Raw genomic sequence first — 16419 nt, forward strand, 5'->3', positions numbered from 1 at the left:
AAAATGCTTATTAAGTGTTAGGTATTATATTTATGGGGAAAGTAGAACTTGTACTGGGCATTAAAAGATGGGAAGGATTTTGCCTAATGGAGAAGGCAGAGGAAAAGAATTTCAGATGGAAGAAACAGTGGGATGTTATATGAGGCAGGAAAGCAAAGGGCATGTTCTGAGGTGAAAGGCATCTGGTGTGACTGAATTGCCAGTCAAGGTGCTTACTTGGAAACAGGCAAACTGGCTGATTTAAGCCGAAAGGGAGTTTATTAAAAGGATGCTGGACAGCTCACAGAATTGCCATGATGACTAAAAAACAAGATGTGGAAGCCATGCATCCTGATCTATACTGGTCACTGTACCGGTCACTTCAGTGAGGAAGCTACAAGGAAAATGTTGCTGCCACCAGAGGGTATGTGGTACACTTGTACCATAGAACACCTCTGCCCTGGACATGAAGTGCTGCTCAGGAACTCAAGTCTTCCTGCAACTGCTCTCGCTACCAGGGAGAGTTCTCTGTGGTGCCCACTTCCCAATTCAGTCAGAGTATGATGTATCTAATTGGCCTGGCCTAGGTCAGGCACCATGCACTAGCTGCAAAGGAGGCTTGGAAAGGATACGTTTGGATTTTCAGCTTCTACATGGGGGGTAGGAATTTCTCCAGTCATTAAAAGGGAATTAGATGCTTGGCAGTCAGAAGAGAATGACTGTTAGAATGTTCCTTTGTAACTGGAACATGGCAGTTGTGAAGAAGAGAGGTGGGAGATGAAGCTGGGGAGTTTTGACTTTATCCTGTAGGCAGTGGGGTGCTGTGAGCCACTGATGATTTTTGAGCAAGTGAGTGATAGATGAATAGATGACATATGGAGAGATAGGAGATGGGAAGCTGAGAGAAGCTAAGTGGCATTGAGGACTAAAGTACAGTAATGTCAGAACAGAAAAAAAGGCCAAATGGGAGGGACCTAGAAGTTACAGGACCAAGAGCATAGTGCCCAGCCAGGCAGGTTTCTGGCCTGGGCAACTGGGAGGGAATATAGTGTATTTGTTTAAAGCATGGTCTTTGAAATCAGACTTACTAGTTTGAAACCTGACTCTACTGCTTTAATATTAGCATGTGACAAATTACTCAAATCTCTCTGTTTGGGGTTCCCTATCTTTAAAATGGGGATAACTACTGTGGATTGAAAAAGTTGATGTATGTGAAGCACCATGGTAAGTGCTCACTAAAAGGGGTGTGTGTGTGTGAATGAGTGACAGGATGAAGAACAAGCTAGGGATGTGATACATGATGATGAGTTTGGCACATTTGGCTTTTAGGTGGAACATCCTTGTGTAGGTGTCCTATACTTAACTGGAGATGCACATCTAGAGCTTGTGAGTGGCCAGGGCTGGAGTTGGGGAACCACAGGAGTAGGTTGGATCAGGGAAGACGATTGATGAAAGACGCAAGGGCCAAGGACAGACCCTTGGGACCATTTCTGTAGCAGGAGGAGGAAATAGATTTGGTAAAGGAAGCTGAATTGAACAGGCTGTGTGAGGTAGGAGGAGAACTGGGAGAGTGCTGAGTCATGGGTGCCAAAGAAACAAAAAGCTCTGAGACACAGAAAAGAAATTACTGGTATTAGATGCTACAGAAAAATTAGACAGTGATGAGTGAGAAGTTGCCCTTGGATTTAACAATTAAGTGGTCATTGGTAATCAAGGAGAAGGCAGTTTTTTTGTAGTGGTGGAAATAGTTTCTTAGTGCTTAATAACAATAATGATATAATTGTGTATGTATGTTAAAGGGGATATAAAAAATGAAGCATGCTGTGGAATTTTTGTGCAAGGAAATTGTCTAGCTTAATACAGAGACATGAAGGAGGTGGAATATTGATAGATTTAGAAAAAGATATATCAATGCTATTTTTAAAACCTAGCTGTTGCTTGGAAGAATTATGCAAATAAAATCTCCAGTATTATCTTTTAAGACATTTTGTAGTTACACTCAGTGTTCCAAATTTATTTGTGTTTTCTTTGGAACTGGAAGTGGGGTGGGTCTCTTACCCTTGGTATTTTGTTTTTTTCCATCTCTAAAATATTCATGGTAGACTTGAAAGTGACCTTGTCCTGATTTCAGAATTAGAAATGAGTAAGGAGACTTCTCTGTTCCCTGAAGCAGCACTTGCTTAATGTGGGGGACTTGTCGTTGACTCTAAGTCATCACTGTGCCACAGACTGTGGAGGGAGCCAGTCAGCGTCAGCCTCCTGATTTCTCTGCCTTACACACTCAAAAGATTTCTGCTCCAGGTGGCCTGAAGAGCGGGGACCCACTTGGGCCTCAATATGTGTTCCTGCAGGCCAGAGCCCACCTAAGACTCCTTAGCATGTTTACCTTCATCTTTGCAGGCTGCCAGGAATCTCTTGGTTTTCTTTCAAAACTAGTTAATCTCACTTGAGAAGGGAACAGCCTCTCTTTGATTTGTTAGCATAGCCAGGCAGCATACCTTGTCATGTTATTGTTTGATTTACTCTATGCTTTGATGGCCTTTAACTCCCTCAGCGTTTCTTCTGGTTAGCTTTTTACAGATTATTCCTCTGTGGCCAGGAGTGCTTGTATGGGGAAAAAAGGGATCATTGGAACAGATTTATGTGGAATTGCTTTGCTTGGTTGCTGAAACTTGCCTCTTGAGGTTTAACACATGAACTTGTGTTTATTGCGCTCTTAGCATATCACCTGGCCTTTGACTAAGCACTAAAAACTCAAAGTCACACTATATTACGGAAAATACGTTTTCTGTTAGATTTTACATCCTTTCTAAATAATTTAATGTTAAAATGTTCAAACTAGTTTTAGACTTACAGATAGTAATAAAATTTAATATAAAACTAGATATATTTAAACAATGAATTTTGAAATATAATGTCTTAATTTGTCATGAGTACATACATGGGTTTAATTTGTATCTTATCAACTGTTTTTAGGCCTTATAAATTTAAAGTAATTTTTGTTTGCAGTAATTCACCTACCATAACAATCATTTGCATTTTGTTTAAGTCCTGAGTGTTTTTTAAGAAAATTTTTTTTTCTTCAGCCTCAATCAGTACTATTATAAGATGTAACAGTGGCAGTTGTATAAGTAACATAAGTGGTATAGATAATAAGTTTGCTTTTGATTCAGTTTTCTGTCACCCAGAAAGCAATGTGAAGAATGCTAAATAAATATTAAAGTGACTTACATGGTTAGGTTAAGATATTTCTGCCACACAGATATTAAGAAATAGTGTATCCCCATTTGTCAGTAATTTTTGTCAGATTATATTCCTGCAAATATGTGTCTGTAAAGTAGTTTTTATTTAGTATTCATTTCCCACAGAACCAAGAACAAAACAGGATGTGCCTGTTGTGGACTTATTTGGAAGACTTGCCTTGATGCAGTTAATAATTAAGCCTGAAGTAGCTTTAAGAGACCCTAAATAAAATAAAACCAGAATTGCTGTTGAGCTAATAAATGTCCCTTTTAATGACAGGGGAAGAACTTTTTAACAAAATAAATTTTGGAGCTGAAAGTTCAAAAATCACGTGCTGCTTGAAAGTTTATTCATTGTTATTTTTGGTGAAACTTGCTTGAAAGGAGGAAGTAAGCTGCTTCCTGAAACTGAATGAGCTCTTAGAATGGATGCAGGCCCCTAGAGACTAACACAGCAGCACGTGATTTATTATTTAGTATAATTGAATAGTGGAGAGTGGGAATGTTTGTCTTTCCTTGGCCCAATATAATGATTCAGAAGGTCTTTAAGTTATTTGGTTATGATAAGTATATGAATGTGTTGAAAGTCAACAGGAAATGAATCTAGATTAGTTGTCTGGCACAGTCACTGGGAATGCTGAGCAGATAGATGCTGGGTGCTGATGACAGCTTCACAAGGGTTTGGGAAGGCAGCTTCAGAAAGAAGGTTCAGGATGAATCTGGGAACCTACCTCTAGAGCTGATTTTGCTACTAATAGGCTTTTTCTGAGTTACTAACATTGGGAAAGGTCTTCTGATTTTGAAGAGGACACTGAAACTTAGAGTTTGAGGGGCTCAGGTTCATGAAGAGGTAGATGAGGAAGAGCTAAAGCGGATTCCTAACTTATAAGTGGTCATTTGGCTGCACCATCTTGTCACAACCACTTGTAGTCATCCTGTACATACATGGCTGTACGTGTGTGCTTCCTTTGGCCTTACTACTGAACTTGTAGTTGTGCCTGTACTCCGTTTATCCCAAGTTGTAATCAGGCAGCCTGGGCCCTTCTTTTTGCTGCCTTAGGGTGATTGAACTTCTGTACGTGTTAGTGCCACTAAGTTATTTTACTTTGAGTAACTATTTATCTTAATGTCCTTTATTTATTTATTTATTTTTTGAGACAGAGTCTCACTCTGTTGCCCTGGCTGGAGTGCCATGGCATCAGCCTAGCTCACAGCAACCTCAAACTCCCTGGCTTAAGCGATCCTTCTGCCTCAGCCTCCCGAGTAGCTGGGACTACAGGCATGCACCACCATGCCCGGCTAATTTTTTCTTTTTTTTTTTTTGAGACAGAGTCTCACTTTGTTGCCCAGGCTAGAGTGAGTGCCGTGGCATCAGCCTAGCTCACAGCAACCTCAAACTCCTGAGCTCAAGGGATCCTCCTGTCTCAGCCTCCCGAGTAGCTGGGACTACAGGCATGCGCCACCATGCCCGGCTAATTTTTTCTATATATATTTTTAGCTGTCCATATAATTTCTTTCTATTTTTAGTAGAGATGGGGTCTCGCTCTTGCTCAGGCTGGTCTCGAACTCCTGAGCTCAAACGATCCGCCCACCTCGGCCTCCCAGAGTGCTAGGATTACAGGCGTGAGCCACCACGCCCGGCCTAATTTTTTCTATATATGTTTTTAGTTGTCTAGATCATTTGTTTCTGTTTTTAGTAGAGACGGGGTCTTGCTCTTGCTCAGGCTGGTTTCGAACTCCTGACCTCGAGCCATCCTCCCTCCTCGGCCTCCCAGAATGCTGGGATTACAGGCGTGAGCCACTGCGCCCGGCCTCCTTTATTTTTTTGACTCTTTCTCATATCTTCTTGTATCTCTTCAGTCTCTTTAATCTTTTTTTTTTTAAATTAAAAACTTTTTTTTCAGAGACAGGGTCTAGCTCTGTCATCTAGGCTAGAGTACAGTGGTGCGATCATAGCTCACTGTAACTGCAAACTCCTGGGCTCAAGCAATCCCTCCGGTCTCAGCCTCCTGAGTCGCTGGGAGTATAAGCACGTTCCACTGCCCTTGGTCAACTTTATCTTTTCATCCCCTTCTCTTTTCTGTCCCCATTTTGCCTTCCCTTTTCCCTTTCTCTCTCTTTTTGTTAACTGTTCCTCTCTCTTTTCCACTCTATTCCTGTTACTTCTATTTAACAGCCAAGAAAATATCTAATAATATCTGATAAGTTTAACAATGATAAATGATAAAACTCCAACAAGAGAAAGGAAAGACCTAAGTGGGTTTTTCTCTAATAAGTAAACATTTGTCAAATCCCCACCATGTGCTATTTTTAGGGTGTAAGATAATATTTGTCCTAGAGGAGCTTATAATATCTCATTGAATTAAATCAATAGAACGTTTGATATTTTTTGAACTTGTGATATTTTGTGAAAGTACATTCTTTTGCAGACATGTATTTTCATTCTTTTTCTATTCAAGTATGTTATTTTACAAACAACATTATAACTAAATAAATGTAAATGCAAAGAAGAAAAAAGGAAAAAATTAACTCAATTATATTTGTAACAAATTAAACTGTTTCTGACAAATAGTTATCAAAATATTTATATAACCTCTATGCAGCGGAAATCATAGGTAAATTTAATTTTGTATTCTTCTTCACTTGATGTTATTTCATAAATGCTTTCTTAAATGAAATTTTTGGATGGTTGAATAATATTCTATTCAGTGCAAAAGAGAAGCAACATTGTTTGGAGTACCTACCATGTGCCAGGCATCATGCAAATTGCTCTATACTTTTCTCAGTTTTACTCCCATAGTAGTTCTATATGACAAGTATTGTTATGACCATTTCATAGATGAGAAAATTGAAGCTTAGCTTAGTTCCTTTCAGTTTAGCAAATTGAGGTACCATGTTGAGCTTAGGGGATTCAAAGATGTGTGGGACATGGTCCCTCCTACCGGGAATTTGGAAAATGGTGGAGAAGCAAATAAGTAAAAATATAATTTCAATACAGTATGCTAAGTGCAGTGACATAGAAAAGAAACTTGACCTGGATTAGGATTGGTCAGAGCAGGTTTGCTAGAGCCATGTTTATCAAACTTTAGTGTGCATATGGAAATACCAGAGGTTCCTGCGAAAATGCAGATTGTGATTTTTGGGTCTTTGGTGGGATCTGAGAGCCTTCATTTGCAGCAAGCTTCCAGGTGATGCCATGGCTGCTGGTACACATACTTCATCTTGAGCAGGAATATTCTAGAAGGTGTAGGACTTGAAAAAATACCATTTAGCTGAGTAGAGAATTGGGAAAAGGTATTCTAGACAGAGAGGACACAGAAGGGAAAGACATGGAAGCATAAAAAAAAGTATGTTAAGTAGGTAGACTACTTACAATCTATGGAAAGTGTTGGCCAACTACAGTTTGCTGGCTAAATCAAGTCCATAGCCTGTATTTGTACAGCCCATATGCTAAGAATAGTTTTTACATTCCTAAAGGGTTGTTCTAAAAAAAACAAAACCAAAGAAGAACATGTGATAGAGAAACACAAAGCCTGAATATTTACTATCCATCCCTTTATAGTAAAAGTTTGTGACCCCCGATCTATGGTATTGGGGTCTTGGTGGAGTGTAAAATGTGAGGTGGGGCATAATGGAAGACATGTTTGAGAAGATAGGCTGGGGCGTGATCACCAAGGGATGCAGAGGAGGTTGGCCTCTATCTTTGAGGTGATAGGGAGCCAGAGGAGGGTTTAAAGAGGGGAGTGTCAGGCTCAGGTTTTTGTTTTAGAAAAATCCTTCTGGAAGAATACACATAAAAGGGGCACTGGAGGCAGGGTACCAACTTGGAGGCCTGACCAAAGGCACATGGGGTAGGAGGGATGGATTTGAGAACTATCTGGGACAAAGTTTTTCATTCTCTTTTAACTGCAACCCATAGGAGGATAGAATGTTTTATATCATGACTGAGCACACACAGACACGTGCACACACAAAACAAAACTTATCACAAAACAACGTGAGTTGTTATTGTGGACGAACTCAAATATTTTTCATTCCATTAAAAAAAATGCTAGTTACAACCAAGTTGACATCTAGTGGGGCATAACCCACAGTTTGAAAAACACTCATCTAGGGAAAGAAAAAAACAGCAGGATTTTGTTACTGATTTGGTTTGAGGGAGTGGGGAACAGGAATCCTTGCATGTGTGAATGTACAAATGGTGTTGTTCCTAACAGTAACCCATAATAGAGAGGGAAGCCATTTGGAAGGTAGAGATGATTCATTCATTTTTGGACATGTTGAGTTTGAGAGCACTGTAGGACACCTTCCAGATGATGAGATACCAATTTCTCATTCAATATTACTGCCTTACTGTTCTGTTTAACTGCTATTATTTCAATAGCAGTATTTTCTAATACCTTCTACACAAAGGTTTCAGGATTTAGTAAGTGTTTCCAGTTAAGGCTTGGAATTCAACCATTATTTATAGCATTGTCAGTGTTATAAGGGGAGGAAGCAGCATGAATTTCAAATAATTGGCTTATGTGGAAGATTTGTAAATTGGGCAATAACTTCTACATACTCTTTGAAATGTTTGCTTAATTTAGTGCTTACGTGTTCAGTAAGATTAATGTTCTGATATGTTGAAATATTTAACAGAGAATAATAAAATCACATTCATTAGTTTGTATATGGTTGTATATGTGCAGTTTGCTTTAGTTACATATACAAATATACTGTACTTAGAGGGTTATTAGTTTTTGATTCTTTTATTTATTCTAGGCTAATATAGAACTTAGTGGCATTTTATCTATACCCCTCTCCCTGATAGGAGGAGATTCTTTAAAGAATTTTTGGAACTGTAAAGAATATTTCCTAAGTTGACCATATCAGTGTAAATAACATAAATACATACTTATGTTAAAAAGTTTTTTTTAAACTAGGAAATAATTTTTTATTCTTTATATAGATTGAATACCTGTTGAAGAAACTTACAGAAGCTATGGGAGGAGGTTGGCAGCAAGAACAATTTGAACATTATAAAATCAACTTTGATGACAATAAAGATGGACTTTCTGTGTGGGAACTTATTGAGCTCATTGGAAACGGACAGTTTAGCAAAGGCATGGATCGTCAGACAGTGTCTATGGCAATTAATGAAGTTTTTAATGAGCTTATATTAGATGTATTGAAACAGGTAAGAATCATGTAACACTGTATTTTTCCTCATCTTTAGAATTTGACATTTTGAAATTAATATTTTCATCACAAAGATGAATATAAGTCATCTTAGTCTCTTACACTTATTCTGTTATACTGATTTAGAGCAGGAATAAAGTTTCTTATTTTCCCAGTCTTGTATTAGGTTTTCATTTTAAAGAATTACAGTACAATTTTAAAGTACAATTAAGAATTAGAAAGATACTATTTTGAGAGAACTTTTTTTGTAGTTGTTGGAGACTGGGTCTTGCTCTGTTGCCTGGACTAGAGTGCAGTGGCATCATCATGGCTCACTGCAACCTCAACCTTCTAGGCTTAAGCAATCCTCCCACCTCAGCCTCCTGAGTAGCTGGGACCACCATGCCCAGCTAATTTTTTAAAAGTTTTTGTAGGCCGGGCGCGGTGGCTCACGCCTGTAATCCTAGCACTCTGGGAGGCCGAGGTGGGCGGATCGTTTGAGCTCAGGAGTTCGAGACCAGCCTGAGCAAGAGCGAGACCCCATCTCTACTAAAAATAGAAAGAAATTGTATGGACAGCTAAAAAAAATATATATATAGAAAAAATTAGCCGGGCATGGTGGTGCATGCCTGTAGTCCCAGCTACTCGGGAGGCTGAGACAGGAGGATCGCTTGAGCCTAGGAGTTTGAGGTTGCTGTGAGCTAGGCTGACGACACGGCACTCACTCTAGCCTGGGCAACAGAGTGAGACTCTGTCTCAAAAAAAAAAAAAAAAAAAGTTTTTGTAGTGATGGAGTCTCTTTATGTTGCTCAGACCGGTCTTGCACTCCTGGCCTCAAGTGATATTCCTGTCTTGGCCTCCCAAAGTGCTAGGATTACTGGCATGAGCCACCACACCCAGCCTGAGAGAACTATTTAAATAATGACATTTCCAAACTGTTTTTAAAGCACCTTCCTGTCATGTCTACATCCATACCCATTGATCTGGAAATATCTCCATGACAAATTGTTCAGTAAAAAGAACACATTGCAGAACAGGCGATATCTTTGTAATCCCTTTCATGTAAAGTGATGCATGTGTGTAGAGCTATCTGGAAGGATCCGTACCAGAATGCTCACAGTGATCACCTCTGGATTGTGGGATTTCGGTGAATTTTATTTTTTCTTTATTTTTTTCTGTATTATTGGACTTTCTACATGATTTTGTATTATTTTTATAAAATCAGAAAAATTACCCTACTTCTGAGAAAAAATACCAGTGTAAAGCAAAGTTGCCTTTGTCTTATTTAGATTATTATCTTTGTTTTCTCAGCACCCAGGATAGCATATGATATACATATGGGAAGCTTAATGCTTTTTAATAGAACTTACAATTTTTTGATGGATCTTTGAAACTTCTTAACATTATGATATTGAGTAATAACTCTGATTGGGGATTTCCTTACTTTCTCCTTTTTTTTGTTCAGTAGGTGACATTGTCTTTGCTTTTTTTTTCCTAATGGAGCCCATCAATAAACATTAATTGAGTCTTAATTTCTATAGGTTTTTGGTGCTACAAAGAGGTATAAAACATGGTCTTTGTCTGAAGAGGGCTTCAAGGCTTATTAGGGTGGCAGGATAGAAGACTACAGTTGAATTGCAGTATGAAATACTTTTGGTTTAAATGTCTAAGGATTAGGAAATTGAATAAATAATAATATGATTAGAACTTAGTATAATAATCAAATGAAACTTATAGTGAAGTTAATACTATATGTATTTAATGGTATGTATAACCTGCTGTAAGTTATCAGCACTTACAGATTTAATATTAAAAATATCAGCTATTCTCAAACAACCCTAAAGGGCTTTGCCCTATAATAATGTATAATTTTGCTGAAGTAAAAAATTTGAATTACACACCCCTGAAACTGGTATGTGGGAAGGAAATACAGGGCTAGTGAGTGTGAGCTTAGAAGCCAGTATCCTAACTCCTGGTCTGGTAATTTTCTGCTTGTCTGGAGTAGAGTTCATCCTTCAGAATAGTGAGAGATCAGGTAGACAGGTAGATTGGCACCAGAAGTAGAAATCCTTGAATATTTGGTTGAGAAAATATATTTGGCCAAGTTGACACCTTTTAGCATTTTCATTTTTTGAGGTTTTAATTTACTGAGAATTACTGTTAGGGGTCCTTTATTTTTCTAAAAATACAGAATAGACAATAGTATAATCAATTCCCATGTACCCATCACCCAGCCTCACTAACCACCAACACATGGTTAATTCTACCCCACCTACTTTTGCCTCTCCTGTATTTTGAAGCAGATCTCAGGTATTCATTTTATCTATAAATAGGTATCTCTAAAAGATAAATAATTTTTGAAAACCCCCCAGCATCAGAGGTTTCTAAGTCTATTATCTGTGTATCACTTTGGGGAGGGATTGTCCCTGAAGTGTGTGAAATTATATGCAACCTTTTGTCTGCATGTGAGTGCATGAATTTGGGTATAGTACCCTTGGCCTTCATAAATTCTTGGTGGTCGATGACCCACCAAGGGCAAGAAACATTGATAATTATGTGTTTAGGGTTGTATATCAAATAATGGAGTAGGCAAGGATTTCAAGGAAGAGATGCCGGCTCTTACAAATAAAAGGACAAACTTTTATATCAGGTTTAATCTTTCATAGGGTTACATGATGAAAAAAGGCCATAGACGGAAAAACTGGACTGAACGCTGGTTTGTACTAAAACCCAACATAATTTCTTATTACGTGAGTGAGGATCTAAAAGATAAGAAAGGAGACATTCTCTTGGATGAAAATTGCTGTGTGGAGGTAAGGAAGGCTGCTGTTACTTCTTCACAAGATTACCCGATGCTGCCCTCTGCTGCTCAAGTAGTTTCTCTTGTCCGTCCTTCTAGAGCCTTAAAATAATCCCCAGATTTACATTTCTGAAATATTGTAGGCATATAGTTGCTTTAGTTTCTGAACCAAAAATTAAAGATAGCTGAAAAAATTTTTTCTAATGTGAATTTATTTTCAGTCTTATATTCGTGAACAAAGTATAAGGATTGAATCTAATTTGTTTGAACACTTAAGAAGTCATTTATTGAATAAAATAGAGTCATAAAAAAGATAATTAAGTAAAGTGTTGAGTAAGACAATATTTGAAATTCTGAATATGTGACATTTTGAGTACAATAAATAAAAGAAGATGTAAGCGTTACCTTCGAATACTTTGTGTGACTTTTAGGACACTATTCATAGATAACTAATTCTGTAAAGAAGTGAAATTTTCAAGAACATACATTTTTGAGTTTTTAATTTTTATATGAACTGTTCCCATGTCTGTATTTGTTGAAGAACATTTAAATACCTAAGTTCTTACTCATAAAGTATAATATATTTTGGTGAATGAAATGGTATAGATATATTAATGCCCTGGGGTGTGCAATGCTCACAAAGGGGTCATCTTAGATTTAACTAAATGTGGAGACCCTCAAGACCCCATAGACCATACTAGTCTGCTCATAATGATAAGGGACAGGAGCCACAGGTTGCCAGCCACAGCATCCTACGTATAAGGAGAGGAAGCCACAACAGGCGGATGTAGGAATCACCCTCACTTGGAAGCCTCATATCCCATAGGAGTCAATACCTCTTGTACCAACTCTATAGATGTACCTTCCAGGGTTCCTACAAGGGATGTGCTCAGGTACAAGAGTGGCTAAGCTCAGGAAAGCCCAAACTATGGCATTCCCAACAGGTGTTTTTTTTTTTTCTTTTCTCTCTCTCTTTTTTTTTTTTTTCCGAGATAGAGTCTCACTCTGTTGCCCAGGCTAGAGTGAGTGCCGTGGCGTCAGCCTAGCTCACAGCAACCTCAAACTCCTGGGCTCTAGCAATCCTCCTGCCTCAGCCTCCCGAGTAGCTGGGACTACAGGCATGCGCCACCCTGCCCGGCTAATTTTTTCTGTATATATATATTTTAGCTGTCTATATAATTTCTTTCTATTTTTAGTAGAGATGGGGTCTCGCTCTTGCTCAGGCTGGTCTCGAACTCCTGAGCTCAAACGATCCGCCCACCTCGGCCTCCCAGAGTGCTAGGATTACAGGCGTGAGCCACCGTACCCGGCCCCGAACAGGTGTTTATAGTTCTTCTAGTCCAGATATAAGTGTACCAATTAGGGTTCATTGTTACCATAAGTAATATTGCCTAGGGAACAACATTAGCAAATCAGTAATATGCATTTATTAGGTGTTTTTCATTGACATTGAGTTTCAGTGAGGCAGATCTATATAAACAATTAAGACTAAATTGAATTTAAATACTTTAAAATTTTAAAGGACTCATTTTGCTTTCTGTTTTAGTCCTTGCCTGACAGAGATGTAAAGAAATGCCTTTTTCTCGTAAAATGTTTTGATAAGACCTTTGAAATCAGTGCTTCAGATAAGAAGAAGAAACAAGAGTGGATTCAGGGTAAGTTAATTTTTATTTTTTGCCGTGATATACTTGACAGCTCTGACTTTCTAGTTTTGAATCTCATGAAAGATGCTAAGGCATTGTTTCTTCATTGTCTATAGTTATTTCTACATGAAGGAAAAACAAATTGAGGCTGGGCGCAGTGGCTCACACCTGTAATCCCCACACTTTGGGAGGCTGAGGTGGGAGGATTGCTTGAGGCCAGGAGTTCATGACCAGCCTGAGCAAGAGCGAGACCCCGTCTCTACTAAAAAATAAAAGAAATTAACCGGACAACTAAAAATACATAGGGAAAATTAGCCAGGCATGGTGGCGCATGCCTGTAATCCCAGCTACTCAGGAGGCTGAGGCAGTAGGATTGCTTGAGCCCAAAAGTTTGAGGTTGCTGTGAGCTAGGCTGACGCTATGGCACTCTAGCCCGGGCACACAAAATAAAAAAAGTATAGAATTTCCCTTTTTAAAGATTATGAAGAATTTTAAAGTGGCCATCTTGAGTTTTTGGTAATAGTAAAATGAAAGAAGAATTAGGTAATAGCTTTGGAATACTTCAAGTGATTTTCAAGATTCATTACTTCCACAAGAAATCGTTAGTTTCAAACATCTTAAGAATGCAATCTTTTGAATTAATAACTTTTAAAATGAAGTATTACATTATTCCAAAATTAGTAAAAACTGAACTATACGAGTGTGTGTGTGTGTGTGTGTATACATATATATATATATATATATTTAATCCTAAAAGGAGATTCTGAATATTATATTCTTAGACATAGGTAGAATTGTGTTATATTGGAGATTATGGTCATTCTTGATGTGGTTTAAGAATTGAGGCACATGTACCTGCTCTCTCCTGGGTCTTGGGGGTTAAGTTGTGAATTCTGTGACTATTTTCCTCTTCCGTAGAATGGGGATAATAATAGTACCTACTTCTCAGGGTTGTTGTGAGGGTTAGAAGATAGATAATAACAGACATACTTGCACATTTTCAAATTGACATAGATTGCAAATAGCATGAGTATTCATTAATTGGGAAATGGTTGAATAAATTATGGTATAGCTGCACAATGGTATACTGTGCAGTACTTTATGTACAGATATGGGAAACTCTCCAAGATAAATAAAGTGAAAAAACTCAGGCTCAAAAGAGTGGGTTGTGCTACCATTTGTGTCAAAAGGTGAAGGACATATATACATATTTATTTGTATGGGCCTAAAACATCTCAGGAAAGATGTACAAGAAACTGTTAGCATTAGTTGCTAGCGGGGAGGGTAACCCAGTATTGGAGGATAGAAGTAGGAGGGAGACTTAAACCCTTTTTGAATTTGAACAATGTGAAAGTATTAGCTATTCAAGAAGTTACGTTTAAGTAACAAAAATATTAGGAAAGAAATAAGATTTCATATAAAAGTTAGATAATGTGTGTAAAGGTATATATTTATTTTATTTTATTTTTAAAATAAATGAGAGCTACTGTTATCTATTATCTCAGGAAGGGAGTGTGTAGGGAGATGGTTTCATAAGACATAGAGGAGGGGGAGACTAACCGCAGTAGTTTGCAAATTAGATATCAGGAACTTTGAATCTCTGGCTTTACTATGTCTTATTCTTATTTGGCTTTATGAGAATTATAAAGGAGGGAGTTGAAAGTATTACCATAAGTTCTTAAATTCTGTTCTTTCAACTGTACTGAGCCAAAAAAGAAAAAAATGTGCGCAGTATTCTCAAATAAAATTATCTCTTTCCATATATCATTATGGAATTTTGGAGCTGGAAGGGACTTTATAGATCTTTCTCATTTTAAAGATGGGGAAACTGAAGGTGCCAAGAGATCATGTGACTTGCTCAAGGTCACACCACTACTGAGTGGCAAAATCAGAATCTACACTTGGCCTTCTGCTTTCCTGTCTGGTTTTCTTCCCACTGTTCCATTTCCATGTTAGCGTTACAAAAAATAAAGAATATTTCGAGCTGGGTGTAGTGGTGAGCACCTGTAGTCCCACCTACTTGGGAGGTTAAAGTGGGAGGACTACTTGAGCCTAGGAATTCGAGGCCAGCTTGGGCAATACAGCAAGACTTTGTCTTAAAAAAAAAAAAACAAACAAACCTATAGATTCAAAAGATACAGTAAAAGGGTGGTATAAATTGTTTTAATAAAGACTATTTTCCATTTTTTTCTCCTGTATCTTTTATAGCCATTCATTCTACTATCCATCTGTTGAAGCTGGGCAGCCCCCCGCCACACAAAGAAGCCCGCCAACGCCGGAAAGAACTCCGGAAGAAGCTGCTGGCTGAGCAGGAGGAGCTGGAACGACAGATGAAGGAGCTCCAGGTGGCCAACGAAAACAAGCAGCAGGAGCTGGAGACCGTGAGGAAGGTGGGAGTGGGCGCCGGGCTGGGGGAGGGCTCTTCATTCCGCTCAGAAGCCATCACTGCCTTGCTTAGGCGCTTTGGTCCTTCCAAGACTAGTTTAGTGCAGTTTTACGGAGATTTTTTTTTTATGAACTGTGTTCTCAGGAAGTGAACCCAGACCACTGGGCAAGACACCTTGGTTTTCTCAGCCCTGAAAGTATGTGGGTCTCCAGGCAGCAAAAACATTTCATTGACTGGGAAGGCATATTTATAAGAATAATGAACACGGTTAAGTTTTGTCACAGGAAGATGCAAAATTTTATTCCCTTGAGGATGTCAAGGCCATTTTTGGTGACCTGGGCAAGGTTTGTTGCTTTTTAAATTTTCCCTGTTAGCTCCCATCTTCACTCAGTGCCTTGGAAGAACTTTACTATAGAATTGTGGGTTTTACTTACTATTTGGAGTGAAAAATATAGTCTGGGTCAGCTTCTCCTTTCATCTCAAGGATAGGAGGTCTCGTACCATCGGCTGTGTAAGATAGTTGATGTTCACTGGGAAACTTTGTTCCTTGGTTATGTCAAAGTTCTGGGGGTGGTAGTAAGTCCCCCAGTGTGGGGGCATGGTCTTTATTTGGGACACCGCTGATCTGAGCCCGTCTGCCTTGAATCAGTAAGCACCTGCTAACCACAGGTCAAAGACCCTTTTGTGTTCTCCTGTGCAAAACCTTTGCCCTGGGATGTGGGGGTAGCTCATAGCCTAAGACCCCACATTCCTTTGTAACCATAGAAATGTCACACTGTGTGCTAAACTTGCTCTGAGTAGACTCAAAGTAAAGATTTTAAAAAATACTTTTGTAATTTTAGGAACCATGTGGGCATACAGTCTTAGAAACAGATGTTACTATGGCACACTTGCTAAAAGCAGCTCCTCAGTTCTTACTGCCCTTCCCCCCATCACTCTTGCATCATGCCTCTTTCTGCTGCAATACGTTTGTTTCTTCAAAAACTCCCTTGATAGGGTATGCTGAGCACCTGCAGTATGTGATTGCTGCTTCCTCCTTCCATCGTACATACATCAGAAGTCGGCGTTATGAGAGTGGTGGGGGGCTGGGGAAGGTGGCGCTTGGTGTCTTTTTTTATAATTTGTTAAAATTATAAAATAGCTCATGCCTGCAGAGGAGAGTATGAAATATGTGTATACAAATAATCATACAGTGAATACCTGTGAAAC

At 38.7% G+C, this 16419-nt stretch overlaps 1 protein-coding gene across 2 annotated transcripts in view; it reads left to right on the forward strand.

The window, feature by feature from the left end:
- SWAP70 (switching B cell complex subunit SWAP70) overlaps positions 1-16419 on the forward strand; it is a 68950-nt gene that overhangs the window by 37362 nt on the left and 15169 nt on the right. For both annotated transcript variants that reach the window (XM_069469558.1, XM_069469559.1), the window contains 4 exons: positions 8173-8400; positions 11048-11194; positions 12728-12836; positions 15033-15214. In XM_069469558.1, the coding sequence (XP_069325659.1) occupies positions 8173-8400; positions 11048-11194; positions 12728-12836; positions 15033-15214 (666 nt within the window). The remainder of the gene's footprint in view (positions 1-8172; positions 8401-11047; positions 11195-12727; positions 12837-15032; positions 15215-16419) is intronic.

The sequence above is a fragment of the Eulemur rufifrons genome, chromosome 6 (assembly GCF_041146395.1).
Source record: "Eulemur rufifrons isolate Redbay chromosome 6, OSU_ERuf_1, whole genome shotgun sequence".
Classification (NCBI taxonomy): Eukaryota; Metazoa; Chordata; class Mammalia; order Primates; family Lemuridae; genus Eulemur; species Eulemur rufifrons.